General features: G+C 36.7%; 2 protein-coding genes across 9 annotated transcripts in view; one reads left to right on the forward strand and one right to left on the reverse strand.

Annotated features, from left to right (window-relative positions):
- The first annotated feature begins 231 nt into the window (after nucleotides 1-231).
- On the forward strand, nucleotides 232-15,041 carry TWF1 (twinfilin actin binding protein 1). Of its 5 annotated transcripts, none has more exons than XR_009565652.2 (10): nucleotides 232-348; nucleotides 2,011-2,088; nucleotides 4,021-4,199; nucleotides 5,369-5,464; nucleotides 6,615-6,719; nucleotides 8,411-8,536; nucleotides 8,804-8,954; nucleotides 9,122-9,243; nucleotides 11,162-13,213; nucleotides 14,938-15,041. XR_009565652.2 is itself a non-coding variant. In XM_060307071.1 (10 exons), the coding sequence occupies exons 1-10, from the start codon at nucleotides 324-326 to the stop codon at nucleotides 11,330-11,332; spliced, it is 1,074 nt and encodes a 357-aa protein (XP_060163054.1). In that variant the 5' UTR covers nucleotides 252-323; the 3' UTR covers nucleotides 11,333-13,250. The 5 variants fall into 5 exon arrangements, 3 of the variants coding, with proteins under 3 accessions (XP_030691213.1, XP_060163054.1, XP_060163056.1); XR_009565653.2 differs by lacking the exon at nucleotides 14,938-15,041 and adding an exon at nucleotides 14,643-14,840; XM_060307071.1 differs by lacking the exon at nucleotides 14,938-15,041 and adding an exon at nucleotides 7,596-7,616 and having other exon boundaries at nucleotides 252-348; nucleotides 11,162-13,250.
- A 6,097-nt stretch (nucleotides 15,042-21,138) lies between these two features.
- The window catches only part of IRAK4 (interleukin 1 receptor associated kinase 4), a 31,857-nt gene continuing 27,447 nt past the window's right edge, over nucleotides 21,139-25,548 (reverse strand). For 3 of the 4 annotated variants that reach the window (XM_070046554.1, XM_070046555.1, XM_030835349.2), the window contains 2 exons: nucleotides 23,840-23,998; nucleotides 21,139-23,711 (listed from right to left, as the gene is read on the reverse strand). In XM_070046554.1, coding sequence (XP_069902655.1) covers nucleotides 23,676-23,711; nucleotides 23,840-23,998 — 195 coding nt within the window. In that variant the 3' untranslated portion in view covers nucleotides 21,139-23,675. Of the gene's footprint in view, nucleotides 23,712-23,839; nucleotides 24,019-25,548 lie in introns of those variants that run through there. The other variant, XM_060307068.1, reaches the window with a different exon arrangement.

A 25,548-nucleotide genomic window follows, 5' to 3' on the forward strand; every position in this document is an offset into this window, starting at 1 on the left:
CAGCAGTGTTTCACCGTGGTGGAGGGGGAGAAACGGCGGCAAAAAACGTGAACTGTGACCCCCGGCAGAGAGCTGAAGCTGCGGGCCGGGGGTCTGGACCTGCAGTCCGGCTGCGCCAAGACTGCACGGGTGTCAGGAGGCAGGCAGCGAGAGCTACGGGGCCGCGCGAGGACGCCGCTGGCCTCGCGGGGCGGGGGCGGGGCGGGGCGGGTCGCAGGCTGATGACGCGGCGGGGCTGGTGGAGTAGCCGCCACTTCCTGGAGCCGCCGGCCGGGGCCGCTCGCAGCACTCAGCGCCGGAGCCGGGAGCCCGCGGCCGCCGCCATGTCCCATCAGACCGGCATCCAAGGTAACGGCGCCGGCGCTGCCTGCGGGGAAGGGACTCTTGGGAGGCCCCCGGCGAGCCGGGCGGGCGGCGGGATGGGCAGGGCCGGAGTCGGTCCCGGAGCACAGGGAGTCGGTCTCGGGGACGAGCCGGGCCTCTGCGCCTCTCCGCGCTCTCGTGTCCCAGGCGCTCCCGGCCTGCCACCCTCCCAGCCCGGGCCGGCCGCCGCCACGTTGCCGATGGACCCGAAATTCGCCGGAGCGAAGGAAATGGCTTTCCGCGGCGGCCGGGGTGAAGGGGGCGTGCCTGCCGCCGCCGCCGCCGCCGCCGTTAGCCCAACTTTCCCCTTTTTTATCGGACTGGGAAGACCTGGAACCGTGGAGGCGACTGGGGCTCTTTTTGCTGTCGAGAGACGGGCGAATTTTCTTTTTCACGGTCCAACTTTAGAGTTGTTACAAGATTTGGATTATGAAAAGAAAGATGCGGGAATCTTTTTCATTTCCAGTAAGGGTGCTTCCCAAACTCTTCCGCATTTTCTTCCAAAATTGGAACATCAACACCGTTGTCTGTATCTTGAGTATGAGGCGTCTTGGTTGTTCTTAGATACTACCCAGGGAACTGAAAAGTTTGATCTCTATGGTTGCGTTTAATCGTCCCGGGTAGGCAGTTGAATGTGCAATTATAATTCACCTGTATTATTTCCTGGTTTGAAAATGGGCGGTCTGAAAGCGCTCACCTCATCAGAATCGAATATGTCCCGGGTTACTCGCGATCACTTAACGAGTTGTAATGTAAACACAAGCTCCTCCTGTTAATGGACAAAGAATCTTTTCCCCAGATAAACGTCTAATTGTGTTTTGTTCTTAAGGGCCTTTGACACCACCCCACACCTCCTCCTGCACGCACAAACACAAGCAAAACAGTCGCAAATCTAAAAGCATTGTTTTGTCTGCGTTAGTTTTGATATATATAATTATTGACTTTCATGCTTGAGCGTTATAGCAAGCACTACTAAACAGTGGTTCTTGTTCTCAATATACAACTCAAGAATAAAATTAGAACGAAATTGAAGCTTTAATAGCACAAGGGATAGGTTATTAAATATATATTTGCTCAGTGAGATTACTCCAGGTTTTTAAGAAATATGAATTAGAGAAGTATGACCAGAAGTACGAGCTTGAATGAATTGTTGTCTTTTTCTTTAATCAGGATAGGGTGTTTGACATTAATTGTTGTTTTTAAAGGTGAAAATGTAAAAATGAATTGATGAAGGAGGTGTGTTTGTTTATTATAAGCTTGAAATTGGACCAGAAGAGAGTGAAAGCAGGTTTTCAGCATTTTTCAAACAAGCAATAAAGGTGTTTTTCAAAATTGTGATTTGTGATTATTGGGTTTGAGAAACTTTAATATATTCATTCCCAGTGTAAATTTCTGCTATGGAATTATCTAGGTAAAACAGATTAGAATTAATATACTTTTAAAATATGTTTATGTTTCTTAGCTGTATACAATGTCTACTGTTACACCTTTTAATTTTTGTAATTTAAATTACTGATAAGAGAATACTGCATCTTCAAGATGTTTTCTTTGTATTACATTTCATTTTTTCCCTATTCAAGTAGCATCAGAAAGTATTAATACGTAAGTATTAAAAATAGGTTTACTTTTCTGTATCTTTTTCCACAGCAAGTGAGGATGTTAAAGATATTTTTGCCAGAGCAAGAAATGGAAAATACAGACTTCTGAAGATATCGATTGAAAATGGTTAGTTAAGCATTTTTAAATGTTGTTTGTCCTTGGATTATTGGCTGTTGTATTTTTAAACTTCTAAATCATTGTCAGTGATTTGGACTATTAATAAATGTGAAGCAGGTTCAGAGCTCGCCTTTAGTTAACTTGGCTCCTCTACATTTTGGACATGTCCTACGGGCCCCTGCTTACTTTACCTTCTGCATTCTGTAGTTGACTCTCACGGAAACAAAAAGATGTTGTTTTTGGTGTGACATCTTCCTCTTACACTTTTTGTGTCTCAGTTTCTGTACCACAGTTTGTATTTAATATCAGTGCTTGCATCTCTGGAATGAAAATCAGTAATAGGTGATTATCCCACACAAAAGAAAAGTTACTTGTGAATTGTTATTCAGTAAAGTTAGTTTTGAGGTAGAAAGGAAGGATTTTAAACTCTCCCGTTTTCTCAACCTGATTGCAGTGTATGCTGCAGAAATGATTCCCCTTTCTTGTTATGGGAAAAAGTTCTGAGTGTAACAGACTATAAATCGATACCTTCAAAATAAAGCTGTACGTAGGGAAATTCACTGGGTGGGAGAGTCTTTTAATTCAGCTGGTTTGAGTGTGAATAATTAATATTATAACTAATTAATCTCAAATGAATATATTAAAATATTCCATTGACCTAATTTCTTAAATACCTTAAATATTTTGCTTTGGAAAAATACCTTGTTCTTTCATAAACTGGAAGTAAATCTAATTTGCATTCCATTTTCTCTTATATATTAAAAATACCAAAATAGTTTGAAAAATAGGCAGTTGTTCTACATACGTTAACACACTCAACAAGAATAAACATATACTGGAAAGCAGCATATTTTAGAATATCACTATTTTCTGGTTTTATTTTTGTTTTGAGAAAATTTTTTAAATAAGGAAATTATGAATAAATAACAATACCTCCATCTCTTCTTAAATTATTAACTGCTAACATTTTTATCATATTTGCTTCAAGCCTTTTGTAATTTAATGTTGTTGTAATATAATATAAGAACATTCGCTTTAAACAGTTTTACTTCCTGACCTTCTCCTGAGACAACTATGTTAGGAACCTTATTTTTGTTCAATCTGTTTTTTATATGTATCCCTAAATAACATATAGTGCTGTTTAGAGTTTTTAAGTTCACATAAACTGACATCTTTTTCTGCATCATTCCTTTTCCTGTAAACATTGCTTTTATAATTAGTTTTGATAGAGGCTCACTAATTCTTTTTAAATATGAATAGAATTGTATAATATGATTATGCCACATATTATATGTCCATTCTCTTATTGATGAATATTTAGGCTATTTTCAGTTTCCACTGTTATTTTATAGTGCTGCAGTGAACACCTTGGTATATATGTGCAAGAGATTCTCTATGCAGACAGAGTACATTAGCAGTTTCACTTGATTCGCCCAATAATGCCTCAAAGTGGCTGTACCAATTTGTTTCTGGACAAATATTAAAATTTGTAGCATTATGGCCAAATAGGAGCTAAACCTGTTTTTATTTAGTATTTCTTAACTGTACAATTCAGTGTTTAATTTCAGAAATTATACCTTTGAGCGGTAGGACACTTAGTTAAATATATTTTGTTGATAATTTATAGCATAAATATTTGGACAATAGAATATAATCACCCTCTCTTCAGCCATCCAACTCAACTATTTATAATCATTTTTGTACGTTCCTTTCTTGTGTTTATAACATTATTTTAACTATGCTAGTTATAATTTTTATATCTGTTTTTAATATTGCTTTATATTATATTTATTTTCTGTGTTACAACCTTTGCCCTTTCTATATTTTGATGTGAATAATAGCAATTAAGAACTAACTATTAATTTGTTCTTCTATTCTTCATTATTCTACCATTTGGCATTTTAAACCATTTATATATCTTTTAAAAATTGTTCTTCATAGAGAAACTTGTGGTTGGAGCGTGTAGGCAGCCTTTAGATTCCTGGGATAAGGATTATGATTCCTTTGTTTTACCCCTGTTGGAGGACAAACAACCGTGCTACGTATTATTCAGGTTAGATTCTCAGAATGCCCAGGGATATGAATGGATATTCATTGCGTGGTCTCCAGACCATTCTCATGTAAGTAATTTTTTGGTTACTTATTTAACATTAAAAGCTAGAAAATTTTTTTCTGAAATATTCCTAGGCCAAGAGAAAGTTAAGAAGCAACAGTCATATCTCATAGATGGGAATGATCATGGAAAAAATCCTTGTGATTGGTAATGTAGAATCAGGGGTAATGTACTTAGATTCAGAAATCTTGACCTTGATTGAAATCAGTAGAATTATTATTGATTTTAAATTGAAAAATTTGTGGCAATTATAAATGACTCTGTGGACCTCTGAAGAATGAAGGTTACTATTTTGAGAGTAATAATTGAAATAATTCTTATAGAACTAACTGAACATTTTATTAAATATTCTCAATAGCTACCATTCAAGTGATGGGCATGCACACAAACAAGTATTTCTCTTAGGAGAGTTAGTAGACTGATTAATAGAATAAAATAAAAAGCTAGTATATGGATACTGCTCAATATTTTAAAAATTAATTCTCTTGTTTATTGTAGAAAAATAATTTTAAAAGTTATGTAGATATCATTCTCAAAAGTCATCACTTCCTATTTAATTCTGTATATGCTGTCTGAAAGAAATACTGGATTTGCCAGTACAAAATTATGAAATGATTTCTATTGGTTGGCAGTTATCTTTAGTAGTTTTCCATAGATGCTATCATACTCTTTAAAAATAGTATATACTGTAGTTCTTTTCTACTTTGTCCCTCATAGAATGGTTTATGCCATAGTTATGCCACGAATATTTGATTCTTAAACAACTAAATAAGTAGCGTCTGACCTAGACTTGTTTTGAGTAAAATGTCATTATCAAGTTTACTTCATTTCAGTGATTTTAAAATAGTGTTTTAAGTAGTTTTTTTAATTCCTGAATTCATTTTATACTTTGACAAAAATGAATGATTTTCTAAAATTTAGTTTTTTTCTACTTTTCAAAAAATGTGACTTATAAATTGAAGTCTTCCTTAGTAGCTGTTGATATTTTAGATGCTGATGTTATGATGGTTATTTGTATATACATATTTTAACATGTTATAGTCAACGGACTTCAGCTTTGTCACAGTTTAATTTCTTTTTAATGTGCTTGAAGATTTTCATACATTTATAAAGTGCTTTCTTTTGTAATGATAGTTTTCATCTATAAACTTATAAGTAAACTTTCACAATTACTAGGTTCGTCAAAAAATGTTGTATGCAGCAACAAGAGCAACTCTGAAAAAGGAGTTTGGAGGTGGCCACATTAAAGATGAAGTGTTTGGAACAGTAAAGGTACAAAACTTATACTTTTATGTAGATTCTGCATGTTGCACCGAGGTAATGGGATAGTTAATGTGAATTATGACTGGTGAATCGGTAAACATAAAGAATAAGAGAAAATATTACGTTTCATATGATATGCAAGTTAACTGAAACATCATACTTACACTTTTAAAATATGTTGGAATCTCCTCTGTTAGTCTTCAAACACTAGAATATCCCTTGGAGATCATTTAGTTCAACCTCTCATTTAGTTCAACCTTTTCATTTTAACGATGTGGAGATAGGCTCAGAAAAATGAGAGACTACTTAAAAGAGATAGTAGGTTTTAGATATTTTGGATGTTTACACTTATGCTGTGGAAGCAATAGCTGTATTAATTGAACTAGAACATTGAGGCAGGTAAATTGATTGATAATTAATTGGGGTAATTGTTGATTAATAAATTTAGTTAAGTTATGATTAAGAATTTACTCCATTATAAAATTTGTATGGTAAATACATGTATATAGATATACTCCCAAATTAAGAAAATTACAGTGTATTTTTTCAACAGGTTTTTTGTTTTTTAGAGCTTTTACTGTGATTCAGGGAGTAATGTATTCTGGTGGATAGAGCATGAGACTAGATGGGTATCCTTTGCTTATTCACATCAGTTGTGAAGTGGCCTGGTTTCTCAATTCTATTCTCAGTCTTCCAAACCACAAAATTTTGATGAGAAGTAAACTTCTTTGGAATATTTTTTATTTTAAATAAGAACTGTAATTATTTTCTATGAATAATTGTAGAGAAATTATATAATTCATTACAGTACAGAATTCAGAATCTGAATATGTTGATTATTGAATAACTATGGGGCAGGCTTCCCCAGGTTAATTATAATTGTCCTATAGACTTGAAGCATGATCAGGTTCGTCATGTGGCTGGCGTTACCACCATCACACTCACAAAAGATCTAATAATTGTAAAGCTTTAGGAAATGAAGTGTAGCTAATCCCCTTAAAACTTTTGAAACCTGTAGAATAGAATATTTTTTTTAAAAAAGAAGTAATAAAATTATTGTTACTGTTTATTTTTAGTTAAAATATTTTCTGTTAAATTAATGATTTTGTTTTCCTAAAGTAGCCTCACAACTAGTAACAGTCAGTTTCTGTGCTCACAGGAAGATGTGTCATTACATGGATATAAGAAATATTTGCTGTCACAGTCTTCTCCTGCCCCACTGACTGCAGCTGAAGAAGAATTACGACAGATTAAAATTAATGAGGTATTATTACCATTTTGAAACCTTGCAAGATTCTAAGTGATTAAAAATATTGTATTTTTAATTAATCGATGAAGAGGTAACTAGAGAATAAATAAGTTAGATAGCTTACATTTATTCTGTTCAGTTTAGAGACAAGACTGACAAGACTGTGCTCAATGTGTCTTCAGGAAAAAGTTAAAAGTGAATATTAAACTTCATGTCAGTTTCATAAATAGCTTTCTCCTGTCTTTATAATGTAGGTTATAGATTAGTAATCTTCCTGTGAGAAGTACAACTGTTTTTAACTTTGTACTTTGAATACTAAATATCGATAAATGGGAAAAGTATGTGTTACCCATGTAGTGTGAGGGATATTATATCTAATGAGGTTGCCTGAAGAAGGTTTGTTTTGTTATTTCAGAGAATACTGACGACTAAAGAGAGTAAAACATAAATGCTGTAGTGTGTTTAGGATTTCTAGAGGCTCTATAAATTAACTTCTATGGACATTACTTGGATGGGTGTGTGCATATATATAGATATATGTGGGAGATGGTTATTTGAGTACTTGTTTAGCATATTAGAGTCAATAAATTTCATCCATATTATAGTTTATCATATTTCTAATGTGTTTACTGCAGCAATTCTAAATTAGAATAGCTACTGTATTTCTAACGGAATTTTATAGAAAAGAACAAGTAGCAGAAACTACTATTCACTTGTCTGAGTAACAGACTAATAAGAATCAGTCTGAAAAGTGATTGAATATTATTTAATATTGACCTGATAGCAAGGATCTATCTTTATATTATTTTAACTCAAGTTATTTGAGTATGGATTTTTACATGGTTTTTTTTTTTTACAAGTTTGATAGTTTGTTTTATTCCTTGCAATCAGAACCCAGAGGATCTTATTGGGGTATGCATTTGCATATGTTCTATGATGTTTTCATTATACAATACCATTTATGCTGTAGAATCTCCATTCATTTTTTTTTAAAGTAAAATTTCTATTTGACTTTGTTGCAACACTGCAAATGAGACCCTATACTATGCTGTCATTTACTGAGTATAAAAGTCTTAAATATGTGCTTTGAAAGCTTTCTTGACGTACTCTTCTCTTCTTCCGATACGTGCACACCCATGTTCTTAGTAATGAAAGCTCTAAGTGTGGAACTTCTGCAGTAGTATAATTTGTTGAGCTGTGTTGTGTCTTTGTATATTGTTTGTACTCCTTTCAACTCAGTGCATGGTGTTTGTGTTGCATTTTATGTCTAGCAGAACAAAGTAAAGTTCTATGCATATTATATTTATATCACACTGTTCATAAATTTTATCAAGTAAAACTTTGTAATTAAAAGTGTAATCTGAAGACACTTCTGAGAGCTTACGTAGCTCATGGCAATTGTGCCAAACCAAACATATAAGCAAAGCCCCACTAACATCGCACACTCAACTCAGATGTTCACTTCCGGCATTTTCATCAAAATGTGGCATACACTCTGCATGTTGACAAAGTGCTAGCAGAACCTGAAACAAATGTGAAAATTATTTGCTTTTTAAGTTCATAGTGTTTTAATTGTTAATTTTAATTATATTAAAATGGGCAAGGGTGGAATGACCCTCACTCTGTAGAGGTTGGGTTTTCTTCTCTTTGCCATCTGACACTGCTAAATGCTAAACTTCATCGGTAAATTGAATCTGTCATACTAGGTACAAACTGACGTGAGTGTGGACACTAAGCATCAAACACTACAAGGAGTAGCATTTCCTATTTCTCGAGAAGCTTTTCAGGCTTTGGAAAAATTGAATAACAGACAGCTCAACTATGTGCAGTTGGTAAGAGATATAATGATTGTTATGAAATGGCTTCACTTTTTGGTATCTATGGCTTGTATAAGGTTTGTTTTTAATGGATTTTAAATCTTTTTATTTGCTTCCTTTTTATTTTTTATTCATTTTTTTTTAAACTACAAAAGCAATATATATTCACTGTGGAAAAAGTGAAATTGTGTAAGTTTCCCCTTGTCTCCTTGTTTTTTAATTTATAAATTTTAAATTTCTGTGTATCTGTCTTAATAAATGCATTTTGTTTCTTATTGACAGGAAATAGATATAAAAAATGAAATTATAATTTTGGCCAACACAATAAATACAGAACTAAAAGATTTGCCAAAGAGGATTCCCAGAGATTCAGCACGTTATCATTTCTTTCTGTATAAACATTCCCATGAAGGAGACTATTTGGAGTCTATAGGTATATGATACTTTTTTTTTTAACGTAATACTTTGTTTGCTGATTGATATTTCATCAGTATATTCTTTCTTATTTCTTGGCCAGAGGGCTTAGTTGTAGCTTTATGAGGTTTAGTGTGTGCTTTAATTGATATGCTGCTAATTGGATTTATTATTATTTTAATTTAGTTTTTATTTATTCAATGCCTGGATACACATGCAGTATAAGAGAACGGATGCTGTATTCTAGCTGCAAGAGCCCTCTGCTAGAGATTGTAGAAAGACAACTACAAATGGATGTCATTAGAAAGGTAATTACCTATCTATTTATTTATCTAATTTATTTTATCTAATTTATCTTATTAATATATTTAATACCTACCTATTTATTTTTAATTTTTCAGTTTTTGTTACATTTTTATTGTCTTTCGTGTAGTTCGTGATGTATTGTGGTTTATAAATGAAAGTTTTTTTTTCTTATTCTCATCATAAATCCTTAGGAACTCCTCTAAGTGCTTGAGGACGGCCTATCATGACCCCAGTCTCCCTGTAGATCTGTATTCTCTAATATGTAGCCACAAGCTACATGTGGCTATTTAAATTTAAATATATATAAAAATTAAACGAAATTTAAAATTCAGTTCCTTAAAAGCACCAGCCACATTTCAAGTGCTCATTTTAGCCACATGTGGCCAATGGCACTGTGTTGGATGGTGCAGAATTTAGAGAACATTTCCGTATTGCAGGAAGTTTTGCTGGATGGTGCTACTAAAGCTGCATACCTGTGATTGTCTCAAGACTTTATTAATAAGGAACTACAGTCTCTATTTATAACTGAACCATGGGGTGGTTGAGAATCTTTCCAGTTGTTGGGAAAGGAGAGAATGGGCATAAACATGAATTTTGGGAGCTACGTTTCCTTAAATTTATTTTCTTAAATGCAGGTGAGGCATGGGAAAAGATATGGTTTATTCTTGAGCCCTTCAACTCTTAAAACACAGGTCCTTACAAATTACCAGTGTTTTAGGTACTGAGCCCTTTAAGAGCTTTTTAAGTTCTTAAGAATCACTTTCTATAGCAGGGGCTGGCTGACTTTTTCTACCAGAAGACCAGATAGTAAATATTTTAGGCTTTGCCAGGCCACATATGGTCTTTGTCACATATTCTTCTTTGTTTTATTATTTTGTTTGTTTTTACAATCCTTTAAAAATGTAAAACACTCTCTTAACTTGAGCAGATTTGGCCTGCAGGCCATCGTTCGCCAGCCCGTGTTATAGAGTGATTTCAAGTGACCCAAGTGATGAAAGGACCATGAGTAATGTTTCTTGAAAATATGTAGTGTACCAAAGCAGAACAACTTAAGAATATAGTGGTGATTCCTACTGTACTACTTTTAAACATTAGTTAAATTGGAGAAGAAAGAGAGAACCAAATAGAAAATGAGTATAGCTAATTATATATTCAAGCAACTCATTTAGCTCCCTCCTCCTCCCCCCAAATAAGATGAAAGTGAACTATTTTCACATGGTCCTTGGTTCTCTCTTGCTGGAATGAGTATTATGCACTTATTGGTGAGCGTTCACACCTGAAAACTGGCTCATTGCTTGTATTAGGTTTTTTTTTTTAACATCTTTATTGGAGTATAATTGCTTTACAATGGTGTGTTAGTTTCTGCTTCACAACAAAACGAATCAGTTATATATATACATATGTTGCCATATCTCTTCCCGCTTGCGTCTCCCTCCCTCCCACCCTCCCTATCCCACCCCTCCAGGCTGTCACAAAGCACCGAGCTGATCTCCCTGTGCTATGCGGCTGCTTCCCACTAGCTATCTACCTTATGTTTGGTAGTGTATATATGTCCATGCCTCTCTCGCGCTTTGTCACAGTTTACCCTTCCCCCTCCCCATATCCTCAAGTCCATTCTCTAGTAAGTGTGTGTCTTTATTCCTGTTTTACCCCTAGGTTCTTCATGACATTTTTTTTCCTTAATTTCCATATATATGTGTTAGCATACAGTATTTGTCTCTCTCTTTCTAACTTCACTCTGTATGACAGACTCTAGGTCTATGCACCTCATTACAAATAGCTCAATTTCGTTTCTTTTTATGGCTGAGTAATATTCCATTGTATATATGTGCCACATCCTCTTTATCCAAATCTGTATTAGGTTTTGAATGTTGTGTTTTCTCACATTGCATCACACTTTGCTAATTTTATCTCTTACAGATCGAGATAGACAATGGGGATGAGTTGACTGCAGACTTCCTTTATGAAGAAGTACACCCCAAGCAGCATGCACATAAACAAAGTTTTGCAAAACCAAAAGGTCCTTCAGGAAAAAGAGGAATTCGAAGACTAATTAGGGGTCCAGCTGAAACTGAAGCCACTACTGATTAAAATTATTACAATACTAGTTTTTTTTAAAGTCCAGCTTTTAGTACAGGAGAACTGAAATCATTCCACGTTGATGTATAGTAGGGGAAAAAATTGTACTTTTTGAAAATCAGCACTTTTCACTTCTGTGTGTTTTTAAATTAATGTTATAGAAGACTCATGATTTCCATTTTTGAGTTAAAGCTAGAAAAGGGTTTGACATAATGATGTTTAATTTCATCACAGTTTTCATAGAGTGATGATTCCACACTTTCACATAGTTCTTAAAATTTTATAGAGTTGGGCCAATTCCAGAAAATCTAAAGTAAGATAAAATTCTTATTACTCTTCGGTGATACATCACTTTTTTTTCTTCAAGGGAGAGAGGAAGACCTTAAAATATTCATTCCACTTAATGAATATGTTAAGGACCAGATTAGATTATTTTCTAAGCTGAAAACTTCATGTGCCTAGGAAAAGGTGCTCTGAAGAGCAGTGCTCACTCAGACTGTGAGATCATGTCTACAACTTTTAGAAACAGTGCTTTATTGCAGCAGTCTTTTCTATTTGACTTTTTCATTTTTTAAATGGCATTAAAATTTCAGAAAATCAACTCACTCTGAAACATTAAGGGTACCAGATATATACTTCAGGATTTCTGATGATGTTGAAAGACACATTGAAACTGCTTCAGTAAATGCTCTTTCTAGTGCTTTAAAAATTTTCCATTTCAAAAGTAAGTCATTTCATTATAGGTAGTGTGAGACCAAATATTTATGTCCAGTTGAATATTAAATTAATATCATTCAAAAGCAAACAAAACTAAAGTCAACAATATTGAAAAAGTTTTAAACCGATTGATTTCTCTCTAAAACCATATATTTATAGGCAAATATTCAGATTTAACAAAATTATTTTAAAGTCCTAGTACTCATCAGCCTAACACAGATAAACAAATCTTGTTTCAATTTATATCTTATTTCAAAACACAGTTAACTGTTTTCAACAGCTTTGCATTTTCAATTACAACCTACAGAGATTTTGAGCCTCCTTTTCTCTGATACTTGAAATAGAGGGAGCTAGAAAACTTCACCATGTTTAATCTGATAAACCTGCTGCAAGAGCCATAATTTAGAGGACTTTTCTAAACGAACTGTGGGGATCCGGGATTTAGAATTTCTTGATCTAAACTTTATGCTGCATAGAACAGATACCAGAAATGTACATTTCATAGTATAAAATATGAAACACTCATTTTTACACTTTATTATCTAAGGTAATCTATGCACCTTTCAGAAATTCAATGTGTGTTCAACTAAAAGCATGTTAGAATAATTATGAGTTGACAGATTTTTTTGTTTTCTAGAATTAAGAGTGTGTGGGGTTTTGTTTGTTTACAAATAATCAGACTATAATGCAAAATAATTGACGGTAATGTTGCACTTGTTTATGAAAGATGTAGTTTAAGTTTTTCCGTGGGTGCACACATAGACACACATACACACAAACTACTGCATTGAGAATCCTGGAGCTGTGTTGTCGACCATAGGCCAAGCTGCTGAAGCTGTTATTTTCGGTCAGGAAGAAAGTTAACCTGTCATGAAGGTATAAAATAATTTAGTAGTGAATGTTTTTCTCTACCATCCATGTGCAATTATGCTCTTAAACTCTATTACACTACATGAAAGTAAGTGGACATTCCAGAATATAGATGTGATTATATAATCTTAAACTAATTATTATTAAACCAATGATTGTTGAAAATCAATGATGCATTTGTTATAGAGTATAACTCATCGTTTATGTTTTAGGTGATGTCATCATAACAATAGAAGGTGAATAAAGTATTCCCAGTGAATTTATATAGCAGTGAAGAATTACATGCCTTCTGTGGACATTTTATAAGTGCGTTTTATATTGCAATAAAATTTTTTTCTCTAAATGGTGTACTAAGTTGGTTTTCTAGTATAACCTTGTTTTTTTTTTTTGGATAAGTCTGCATAATGCAATACCTGGTGATAGGTTAGATAGCCCATTCATCTATTTGTTAATTAACCTATCTAAATCAAAAAGGATTCTAAATAGTTTGAAACCTAAGCAAGTTGTGTCAACAGAGTGCTTTCGTAGATTAGAACTTTTCCACTACTGCAGCAGTAATGGAAACGTCATGAGTTAGTTCCTACTGTGATAGCAGCAACCCAGTACAATAGGGTGACCGACATACTTGACAGTAAGCTGTTAAAAGACATTCACCCAGCAAATACTGAGTGCATTCCAGTTTGCAATTCAGTATCAAATTGATCCTTTTTATTAGAGCTATATTACAAGATGGATGTCTTTGGTAGCAGTTTCACCAAGACAGAACTGTCCTTAAAAGGTCTGATTTTGAGAACTATTTTAAAAAGTTAAATTCTTTATGGCATTTCTACTCAGAACTAAAATCATGTGCCTGAGGTTCATATTGTAGTTTGGTATAAATCCTTTCACACGTTTTCTTTGCATATACAACCATATGTTATGAGGATTGGAGTTTTTTTTTAAGTACTGATTCTGGGGCTTCATCTCCAGAGATTTTGATGAGTAAGTGGGCCCAGGAGTCACATAGTAACACAGATGATTCATGTGTAGCCATGACTGGGTACAGTTTGTCTTAAATGATATAAAGTGAGGGTTTCCCCCCGTTCAGTCAACAAACTTTCTAAGTATTCCTGTATATTTGTCTATAGTGGTTACGATGAAAGGTAACATCTCATAGAAAAAAATGTAGCCCTCACTCTTGCCCACTAACTTCTGCATGACTTGGCCCATGGCTATCTCCACCTCCCTTGATCAGTCTGCTGCAGCTCAGCTGCTGGCTGGACCTCTGAAGGACCAGGCACACTGCTGCCTCAGGAACGCTGAGTGTACTGTTCCTCACACTGGCTTCCTCTACCCCAATATCTACGTGTCTTCCTCCCTCAATGCAGGTCTCTGCTCAAGTGTACTCCCTGTCCTCTCACCTTAATCTGCTTTATTTTTCCTCAAAGCACTTAGGAATTATATATCTATGTATATATATTGGTTGTCTCCTCCACTAAAATACAAGTTTGATGGAGGAAAGAGACTTGGTTTTATTCACTGATGCATCCTCAGCACCTGGAACAGTGTCTCGGACATAGTGGATATTTTATTTGTTGAATAAATAAAAGAATGAGATTTTACCTTTCCTTGGACAGTGGGGAAGGGAGCACATTGAAGCAGTGGTAGGTTCAGCACAGAGGCTCTGGCCTCTGCTGCTGTATTTCTGGGCAGAGCAAACATCACTAGCACTGACACAACCTCTTGCCCTCGGAAGATTATAGGTTCTACCCCAGGAGACTCCAGTACTGACTCATTCCTGAGCAGCAAGTGTCTTCCCGTGGGGATCCTCATTCAACTGACTCTGTTCTGGAAAGACCAAAGGCTAAGTTCTACTCAATGGCTAATGCTGATCCACTACCATCTGCATTTGCTAGAATCCAGTCTGGTGGTAGTGCCTTATAAACCTCCGGACGCTTAACAGGAAGAGGTGCTTTTCTGAGGTGTGGGGGGGAGTATATTTTATTTACATTTTAAAAATCTGATAACTAATATCTTTTCCTCCTTTTCAGCCCCAGAGACTTGGGAACGGAAAGAACAGGAACTTCAAAAACCTACTTCTCACACAGAAGCACACACCACCATGGCTTACACCAGCAAAGGAAGAGAAAGAGGTCTGAACCTCCCTCTGAAGGATCCTCCAGGTCTGGGGGAGGGGGAGGGAAGAGGGAGGGGTCGAGGGATGGGTCTCTTAAGAAAAGGACAGGGCTTCCTTGGTGGCGCAGTTGTTGAGAGTCCGCCTGCCGATGCAGGGGACGCGGGTTCGTGACCCGGTCCGGGAAGAGCCCACATGCCGCGGAGCGGCTGGGCCCGTGAGCCATGGCCACTGGGCCTGCGCGTCCGAAGCCTGTGCTCCGCAACGGGAGAGGCCACAACAGTGAGAGGCCCGCGTACCGCAAAAAAAAAAAAAAGGAAAGGGACAGAGAGAGGGCAAGTCAGTTTGAAGGGGTTGGAAAGTTCTTCGTGGCCCCTCCCCTCCTCTTCCTTCCTATGTTACCTCCTGTGCTGGTTTCCCTGTGCCCCCTCCACATTCATGCCTTCATGAATGGGGGTTAAATTAATTTCTTATTCTCCTATTATCAAGCTGTATGGATAAGAGCACATGGATCATATTTTTGCACACGTGTGTGTGTGTGTGGGTGTGAGAGAGAGAGAGAGAGATGCTGTCACTTCCTGGCTATATGACTGAATCAGTTATGTATTGCTACCATACTAATGCATGACCAATTACCCCCAGATGTAGGGGTTTAAAACAGCAATTATTTTCTACATGTCTTCGGTTGGCTGACCTCTCTCACATCTGTGGTCTGCTGGCAGGTTGGCTGGTCTGGGATGACCTCATCTGAGATGACTTTTCTCTGCTGAGCATGGTTTCAGCAGCAGCATGTTAGCCCTGGCTTGTTCTCATGGCAGTGGCAGCGTCCCATGACAGAGAAAGTGAAAAGTGGTGCACAGTGGCTCTGGAGGCCCAGGCTTGGAACTGAAACGTCACTTTTCCTGCAGTCTGTTGACCACAGCAAATTACAAGGCCATTCTGGATATAAGGACTAGGAAAATGAAATTTACCTCTTGATGGGAAGAATTACAAAACCATATTGTAAAGGGCATGGATCTAGGGAAGAGTGGAGAATTGCAATCTAACACAATGAACATAAGGGAGAAGTTACTTAAATTTGGGGGCATCAATTTCCTCAATAAGAAAAAAATGGGACCTACATTATAGAGCTCTAAAATGTGATCATGCCCTTTAACATAATGCTTGGCATTAACAGTTAGCCCAGCAAATGACAGAGAAGATGATTATGATCAATATGATGACAGAGAGTATAGTAAAGGTTTACAGGCTGATGTCAGATCCCTGAGTTAAAATTCCAGCTCTGCAATTTAATAGCTGCATAATCTTGGGCAAGTTACTTCACTTCAATTTCCTCATTTATAAAATGTGAATAATAATGTCATCAGATTCATAGGATTGTTATGAGAGATAAGTTAATATAGGGGAAGCATTTTTAATAGTCCTTAAATTATTTAATAAAAACAGTGCAACATATAATTTTTTAAAATTATAAGTTTATAAATTAATGTACATAACATTATTATTATTAATTATTCTTGGCATACTGTGGGAACACAGAGGAGAGGCACCTACTTCTGCATGGGGAATCAGAAAAGACTGTGGAGTGGATACCAGCATTGAATTTTAAAAAACTGTTATGAGTTTGCCGGGGGGACAGCAGAGGGAAGAGCATTCAAAGCGGAATAGAAAGATGGACGACCATATGCCCAGATACACAGATGTCATGTTCAAGAAATTCCAGGAAGTGCAGTTGTTTGGGAGAAAGGTATATATTTCAGACTGGTTGGCTAAAGATGAGAACTACAAGAATCTATCCATATGCATATGGCTGATATTTGAAACTCCATAAGTAGATAAGATACAAAGGTCTAGAAAGAAGAGTATCCAGGATAGAATCAATATTATTCTACTTAAACTAGGAAAATATCGGGTAATTCAGATCAAACCTTTCCCTGAGGAAAACTAGGGGAAAAATTCTGCTCAAAGGCATCAGTGTGCTACTAAGGTAGTGATGAAATATAGAACCAAGATATGGGAGAAAACATAAATCCAAAGCGATGAACCCAGTATGTAGGGCTACTACTTCCTTGGGACCATTTGCCAGTTCTGGGAGAAGCTATGAACAGATGTGTACACGTATTTTTTTAGTACCTGTGTTCAGTTCTTTTGGATACACACCCAGGAGTGGAATTGCTGTGTCATTGGTAATTCTATGTTTAACTTTGTGAAGAGCTACCAATCTATTTTCCACAATGGCTGCACCATTTATATTCCCATCAGCAATGTACAAAGTTCCCAATTTCCCCACATCCTCACCAATATTTGTAATAGCTATAGGGGTATCTCATTGTGGTTTTGATTTGTATTTCCCTAATGACTAATGCTGCTGAGCACCTTTTCATGTGCTTATTGGCCATTTGTATATCTTCCTTGGAGAAATTTCTATTCAAATCCTTTGCCTATTTTGAAATTATTTTTATTATTGCCTGTAAGAGTGTTTTGTATATTCTGGATAGTAGATTCTAATCACATATTATTTTCACATATTCCATTCTATTGATTGTCTTTTCACTTTCTTGGGTGACGTCCTTTGATACACAAAAGTTTAGAATTTTGGTGAAGTCCAATTTATCCTTTTTTTTCTTTCTGTTTTTTCTGTACTCTTGGTGTCAGATTTAAGAAACAGTTGCCTAATCCAGGGTCACAAATATTTACACCTGTTTTCTTTTAAGAGTTTTGTAATTTTAGCTCTTACCTTTAGGTATTTCACCCATTTTGAGTTAATTTTTGTATATGATGTGAGGTAAGGGTCCTACTCATTCTTTTCCAGGTAGATATCCAATTGTCCCAGCACCATCTATTGAAAAAAACATTCTTTCCTCCATGGAATGGTCTTGGCAAACGATTGACCATATATGTAAGAGTTTAGTTCTGGACTTTCAATTCTATGTCATTGATCTATATGTCTGTCCTTATGCCAGCATCACACTGTTTTGATTACTGTATTTTCATAACTGGGAAATGTGAGTCCTCAACTTTGTACTTCTTTTTTAAATAATATTTTGGCTATTCTTGGCTATTCTATATGATACTAATGGGGGGAGGGGGTGTTTGTTTTATTTTGTTTTAGATGGCCTTTATCAGATTGAGGAAGTTAAGTTACCTTCTATTCTTAATTGGTGAGTGTTGGATTTTGTCAAATGCTTTCTCTATTGATGTAATCATGTGGGTTTTGTCTTTTATTCTATTTAAATGGTGTTTTATAGTCACTGATTTTTGTATGCTGAACCAACTTTGCATTTCTGGGATACATTCTACTTGGTTTTGGTATGTAATCCTATTTATATGTTGCTGGATTCAGCTTGCTAGAATTCTGGGGGGAAATTTTTGTGTCTACTTTGGGCACTGCTTTTGCTGCATGAGTTTTGTTGTGTGTTTTTCATTCCTCTCAAAGTATTTTATAATTTGCCTCATGATTCCTTCTTTACTCATTGGCTATTTAAGAGTGTTTTGTTTAATTTACACATATTGGTGAATTCCCCAAATTTCCTTCTGTTATTAATTTCTAATTTCATTCTCCTGTGGTTGGAATACATGCTTTGTACGATTTAAATATTTTGAAATTCATTGAGATTTGTCCTATTTTCTGGAACCTGTAAATGCTCTGGATGTGCAGGCTCAGCGGCCATGGCTCATGGGCCTAGCCACTCCATGGCATGTGGAATCTTCCCGGACCGGGGCATGAACCCATGTCCCCTGCATCGGCAGGCGGACTCTCAACCACTGCGCCACCAGGGAAGCCCGTTTTGGAAGATTTTTAATCGCAGTTTCAATTGCATTACTTGTGATTAGTCTGTTCATATTTTCTATTTCTTCCTGGTTCAGTCTTGGAAGGTTGCACCTTTCTTAAAATTTTTCCATTTCTTCCAGGTTGTCCATTTTATTGGCATAGAGTTGCTTGTAGTAGTCTCTTATGATTTTTTGTATTTCTGTGGTGTCAGTTGTAACTTCTCCTTTTTAATTTCTAATTTTACTGATTTGAGTCCTCTCCCTCTTTTTCTTGATGAGTCTGGCTAAAGGTTTACCTATTTTGTTTATCTTTTCAAAGAACCAGCTTTTAGTTTCATTAATTTTTGCTACTGTTTTCTTCACTTCTATTTCATTTATTTCTGCTCTGATTTTTGTGATTTCTTTACTTCTACTAGCTTTGGGTTTTGTTTGTTCTTTCTCCAGTCGCTTTAGGTGTAAGGTTAGGTTGTTTGAGATTTTTCTTTTTTCTTGAGGTAGGATTAATTTGCTGTCAAGTTTCTTAGGACTGCTTTTGGTGCATCCCATAGGTTTTGGGTCATGTGTTCTCATTGTCATTTGTTTCTATGTGTTTTTGATTTCCTCTTTGATTTCTTGAGTGATCTCTTTGTTATTTAGTAGCATATTGTTTAGTCTCCATATGTTTGTGTTTTTTATTGTTTGCTTTTTTTTTTTTTTTTGCGGTACGCAGGCCTCTCACTGTTGTGGCCTCTCCTGTTGTGGAGCACAGGCTCTGGACGTGCAGGCTCAGTGGCCATGGCTCATGGGCCCAGCCGCTCCGTGGCATGTGGGATCTTCCCAGACCGGGGCATGAACCTGTGTCCCTTCCATCAGCAGGCAGACTCTCAACCACTGCACCACCAGGGAAGCCCACTGTTAGTGTTTTTTACACTATTTTTCCTGTAATTGCTTTCTAATTTCATAGCGTTGTGGTCAGAAAATATGCTTGATACAATTTAAATTTTCTTAAGTTTACCGAGGCTTGATTTGTGACCCAAGATGTGATCTATCCTGGAGAATGTTCCATGAGCACTTGAGAAGAAAGTGTATTCTGTTGTTTTTGCATGGAATGTCCTACAAATATCAATTAAGTGCATCTTGTTTAATGTCATTTAAAGCTTCTGTTTTCTTATATATTTTCAGTTTGGATGATCTGTCCATTGGTGAAAATGGGGTGTTAAAGTCCCCTACTATGATTGTGTTACGGTCGATTTCCCCTTTTATGGCTGTTAGCATTTGCCTTATGTATTGAGGTGCTCCTATGTTGGGTGCATAAATATTTACAATTGTTATATCTTCTGTTTGGATTGATCCCTTGATCATTACATAGTGTCCTTCCTTATCTCTTGTAACAGTCTTTATTTTAAAGTCTATTTTGTCTGATATAAGTATTGCTACTCCAGCTTACTTTTCATTTCCATTTGCATGGAATATATTCTTCCATCCCCTCACTTTCAGTCTATATGTGTCTCTAGGTCTGAAGTGGGTCTCTTGGAGATAGCATATATATGAGTCTTGTTTTTCTTTCTATTCAATCAGTCCGTGTCTGTTGGTTGGAACATCTATGCCATTTGCATTTAAGGTAATTATCGATATGTATGTTCCTATTACCATTTTCTTTATTGTTTTGGGTTTGTTTTTGTAGGTCTTTTTTTTTTCTCTTGTGTTTCCTACCTAGAGAAGTTCCTTTAGCATTTGTTGTAAGGCTGATTTGGTGGTGCTGAATTCTCTTAGCTTTTGCTTGCTTGTAAAGCTTTTGATTTCTCTGTCAGATCTGAATGAGATCCTTGCTGTGTGGAGTAATCTTGGTTATAGGTTTTTCCCTTTCATTCCTTTAATTATATTCTGCCACTCCCTTCTGGCCTGCAGAGTTTCTGCTGAAAGATCAGCTGATAACTTTATGGGGATTCCCTTGTATGTTATTTTTTCCTTTTTCCTTGCTGCTTTCAATGTTTTTCTTTGAATTTAATTTTTGTTAGTTTAATTAATATGTGCTTTGGTGTGTTTCTCCTTGCATTTATCCTGTATGGGACTCTCTGTGCTTCCTGAGCTTGGATGGCTATTTCCTTTCCCATGTTATGGGGTTTTTGACTGTAATCTCATCAGATATTTTCTCAGACCCTTTCTCTTTGTCTTCTTCTTCTGGGACACATAATTCAAATGTTGGTTCATTTAATGTTGTCTCAGAGGTCTCTGAGACTGTCCTCATTTCTTTTCATTCTTTTTTTTTTTTTTGCTGTACGCGGGCCTCTCACTGTTGTGGCCTCTCCCGTTGTCGAGCACAGGCTCCGGACGTGCAGGCTCAGTGGCCATGGCTCACGGGCCCAGCCGCTCCGTGGCATTTGGGATCCTCCCAGACTGGGGCACGAACCCGTGTCCCCTACATCGGCAGGCGGACTCTCAACCACTGTGCCACCAGGGAAGCCCTGTTTTCATTCTTTTTTAATTATTCTGCTCCTTGGCAGTCATTTCCACCATTCTGTCTTCCAGCTCACTTATTAATTCTTCTGTCTCAGTTATTTTGCTATTGATTCCTTCTAGTGTATTTTTCATTTCATTCATTGTGTTGTCCATCACTGTTTGTTTTTTAGTTCTTCTAGGTCCTTGTTAATCATTTCTCATATTTTCTCGATCCATGCCACAGGCCATTAAATTCTGCCTTGAGGAAACAGTGAAAAGAGCCTGTACATTATTGTCCTCAGAACTTTAGTCAAGTCCTGCTCAGCTGCAAGCTGAGGGCAACCCCCCTGCTGTTCATTCCTAGAGTTAAGTGAGTCACACAAGTTCAAGGGTCCACAATGCATCACACACCATCAGGCATGAAACCGTGTGGAATCTTGCTTTGGAATCTTGGATTGACTGTATTGTGGCTCTCAAAAGAGTTAAGGTACAGTCTTATCCTGAGAGAGAAGCGATGCCTAATTTTGGAAAGTCTGATATCAATTCCATTTGATGGAATGGAAACATCTACCAAATTATACTGTGAAATTTTCAAAATCAATGAAACAGGTTACTCATTTAAAAATTTTTAATATGGTTTGGTCACAGACCATAACCACAGCTACATCCATGGCATTTTACATATATGCTTTTATTTCAAGTAATAGTTAACTCATGGGCCGCCCCACGCCACCAGGGAAGCCCCATTATATTTTATTAAAAAAATTTTTTTTAATAATTTTATTTTATTTGGCCATGCCACGGGGCATGAGGGATCTTAGTTCCCCAACCAGGGATCGAACCCGTGTCCCCTGCATTGGGAGCATGGAGTTTTAACCACTGGACCACCAGGGAAGTCCCTCATTATATTTTAAAATAACATTATTATTTTCAGGGTTATAAGCCATACTGTGCCTCAAATTATGTGAGTTCCTGTTGAGATTAATGTGACCAAGTCATTTTATTTATTTTGCTTTTCAACTAGCAAATGTTTTTTGCTTAAATGCTTAGTTTATAAAGGTGATTTGAAAACAATACTATCTCTGTTTCCCAAGAAAGCATTTAGGAAGGTCTAAACAGTACAATATAGAGGATGATCATCTTCTACTATAGCTCACTCTACATACTCTTGTTTTGAGTGTGTTAATGAAAGAACTAATGATACCAAGATTATTGAATGAATGAATAATTGCAGATACTTGGTATTGTGGACAGAACCTGTGAACATGATGGGGTATCCCTGTTGGAGAATCATCATGAGAATATCTGTATTCATTTTCTATTGCTGCATAAAAAATTACCACAAACTTGGTGGCTTATAGCAACTTATTTATTATCTCACAATTCTGCATGTCCAGGCACAGAAGTCCATGTTTGCTACTGAGGTTCTCACAAGGCCGAAATTTAGGTGTCAGCGGGGGCTATGGTATCATCTGAAGTTTGGAGCACTCTTTTAAGCTAATTTAGGTTGTTGGAAGAATTCAGTTTCTTGAGGCTGTACAATGAAGGTTCCAATTTTGTCTTGCTGGCTGATAGCTGGAAGATAGCTTTCATCTCCTAAAGGCCACCCATAGATCTTAGCCAATGTGGCCTTCCTACAACATGGTAGCTTACCTCAAGGCCTACAGGAGAATCTCTTGGACTTCTTGTAAGCTCTTCTAAGCTCACCTTATTAGGTCCAGCCCCCAAAGGAGCATCTCCTTATTGACAGTCAAAGTCAGCTGATGAGGGACTGTAACTGCATCTGCAAAATGCTTTCAAATTTCCCATATAACATAATCTAACAATGGCCATATCATCATGGGAGTATCATCAGGGCATAACTGGCTTATGGTGAATGATTGCTTAAAATAGCACACTGTGAACATGACCCTATAAACAAATGACTGTAATAGGATTTTATAATCATTTATGTAAACATTAAATTTTATATCACTTTACAAGTTACAAAGTGCCTGTACATATTCTGCATCACTTGATTTTCATGACTACCTGTCAGAGAGGCACAGTAGATAATTAGTCCAACGTTACAGGTGAAAAAACCAAGGTTCAAAGCAGCTAAGAGGTTGCCCAAAGCTTTACAGAAAATTAGTAGTGGAGTCAGGCTTCAGCCCAGGGTCTTTTCACCCTATAGTTCAGTCCTCTTTTTTGTTAATTCTGAGTTTCCATACTGTGTTTGGTAAGGTTCCAAGGAGATCTCAGGGATTACGGTAAGACCTCAGAGTGAAAGTAGGGCTAAGTGTTGCTACAGTGGCTCTACTTTTGTTTGTTCTATATATTGGGGCTTCTACACAAGCTTTAATAACCACTGCACTTCATCATGCTGCCTTGTCAAAGGTAAAGAAGAATGCTTACAAAAAAATCTTAGTTTAAAAAATGATTTAGATAGCTGTATATAAAAACCCAAGAGTCTATTCCAGTAAAGTTTTAAGAAGCTGTGATTTCTTGCAGCAGTTGTTGAACCTTTTATAAAGAAAGAAAGATAGAAAAAACAAAAGAACCACATTAAATAGTTGGTTTGAAATGTACACTTAGGAAAAAATGACAAACCCCACCTCCTTCACTTTTTAAATATATGTAAAAAAAATTACCTTCTTAATGTCTGGTCTTTTATTTTTCTTTTCATGCAGACATTGACTGGCAACAGAGTACATAGTTTCAATGGAAGTGGGATCAATGTCATTCATCTTTGTATCAATATAATCTTCAATTGTCTTTTCTTCATCTTCAATTTCTTCTTTAATATCCAGCTTTAAGACAAGTGTTAAAACTTTGAGTGTCAAATAAAAGGGAAACAAATCAGATAAATTTATAAATGCATTTATAAATAAATAATATTATAATTAACCTATATTATCAATTATATTATAAAAGAATACATTTAAATTATTTAATCTACATCATAATAACACTTACTCTTAGTTTACTATCTACCGTTGTAACCTTATTAAGAATTGAAGACATCTAGGAGAAACTCTATTTATTTACTTACTTACTTATGCATACATATATACCTCCCTCCTAGAAACTTTCAGCCATTTGCCTTTTTTTTTTTTTTTTTTTTTTTTGCGGTACGCGGGGCTCTCACTGTTGTGGCCTCTCACGTTGCGGAGCACAGGCTCTGGACGTGCAGGCTCAGCGGCCATGGCTCATAGGCCCAGCCGCTCCGCGGCATGTGGGATCTTCCTGGACCGGGGCACGAACCCGTGTCCCCTGCATTGTCAGGCTGACTCTCAACCACTGCGCCACCAGGGAAACCCGCCTATTGGTTTTTGTATTTATGTGACTGAGCTAATTGCTCTCATGTACTCAGCAGTATTTACTGGCGGCCAGCACAAGGAGGTCTGCTTCTTTGCTGTGCTTCTGATGATGCGATTCCAGCCTCTGAATGCAGAGCCCCTCCCTGCACAGGCACACTTCTCTATGTGTACTCACACTGTTGAATCAAAGAGAAAGAGCAAGGAAGAGAAAGGGGGCAGGGCCACGATGAAAAGATAATCAATCGGGAGAGAGGTGGAGGACTAGGATGGTGTAGTGGGTTGAGCGGTAGCCCCCAAAAGATATGTCCAAGTCCTAATCCCCAGAACCTGTGAATGTGACTGTATTTGGAGAAAAGGTCTTTGCAGATGTAATTAAGCTAAGCATTTTGAGATGAGATCATCCTGGATTACCCAGGTGGGCCCTAAATCCAATGACAAGCATCTGTTTAAGAGACAGAAAGAAGAAAAAAAAAGACACAAAGGAGAAGACAATGTGATCACAGAGGCAGAAATTGGAGGGATGTGCATACAAGTCAAGGAATGTCAACAGCCCCTGGAAGCTAGAAGAGGCAAGGGAAGACTCTCCCCTAGAGTCTCCAGAGGGAATGTAGCCCTGACAAAATTTTTATTTCAGACTTCTGGCTTCCAGAACTATGAGAGAATAAATTTGTCATTTAAAACCCTACTTTGCGGTAATTTTTTCCTCCTATATTTTTCACCTACACACTTTCTCTGTATAATCCAATCAACACACAAAACTTTGGCATGCCTGTACACGAACAGCTCAAAAATTGTAACTCCAGCCCAGGCTTCTTTCCTGACCTCCAAGAACCAATGGGACAGAGGATTTTATTTCTTTGATAAGACAAAATTTCACTATGTGCTACTGTAAAATATTATGAAATATTACAAAAATATTAACTTTTCACAACTATGTTTTATAAATATATTTTAATGTGAAATACTATATAGCATGTAATATTCATTAGTACATATCCAGGAACCCATGGAAAGCTTTGTAATATATAGTTTTATAAGGG

This window comes from Globicephala melas, chromosome 10 (genome assembly GCF_963455315.2).
Source record: "Globicephala melas chromosome 10, mGloMel1.2, whole genome shotgun sequence".
Classification (NCBI taxonomy): domain Eukaryota; kingdom Metazoa; phylum Chordata; class Mammalia; order Artiodactyla; family Delphinidae; genus Globicephala; species Globicephala melas.

Bases quoted from the DNA above. Each gene is read 5' to 3' on its own strand.
- TWF1 (XM_060307071.1), top strand. From the start codon at position 324: ATGTCCCATCAGACCGGCATCCAAG. The intron at 349-2,010 runs GTAACGGCGCCG...CTTTTTCCACAG, and splicing joins CCATCAGACCGGCATCCAAG to CAAGTGAGGATGTTAAAGAT. The intron at 4,200-5,368 runs GTAAGTAATTTT...CACAATTACTAG, and splicing joins GGTCTCCAGACCATTCTCAT to GTTCGTCAAAAAATGTTGTA.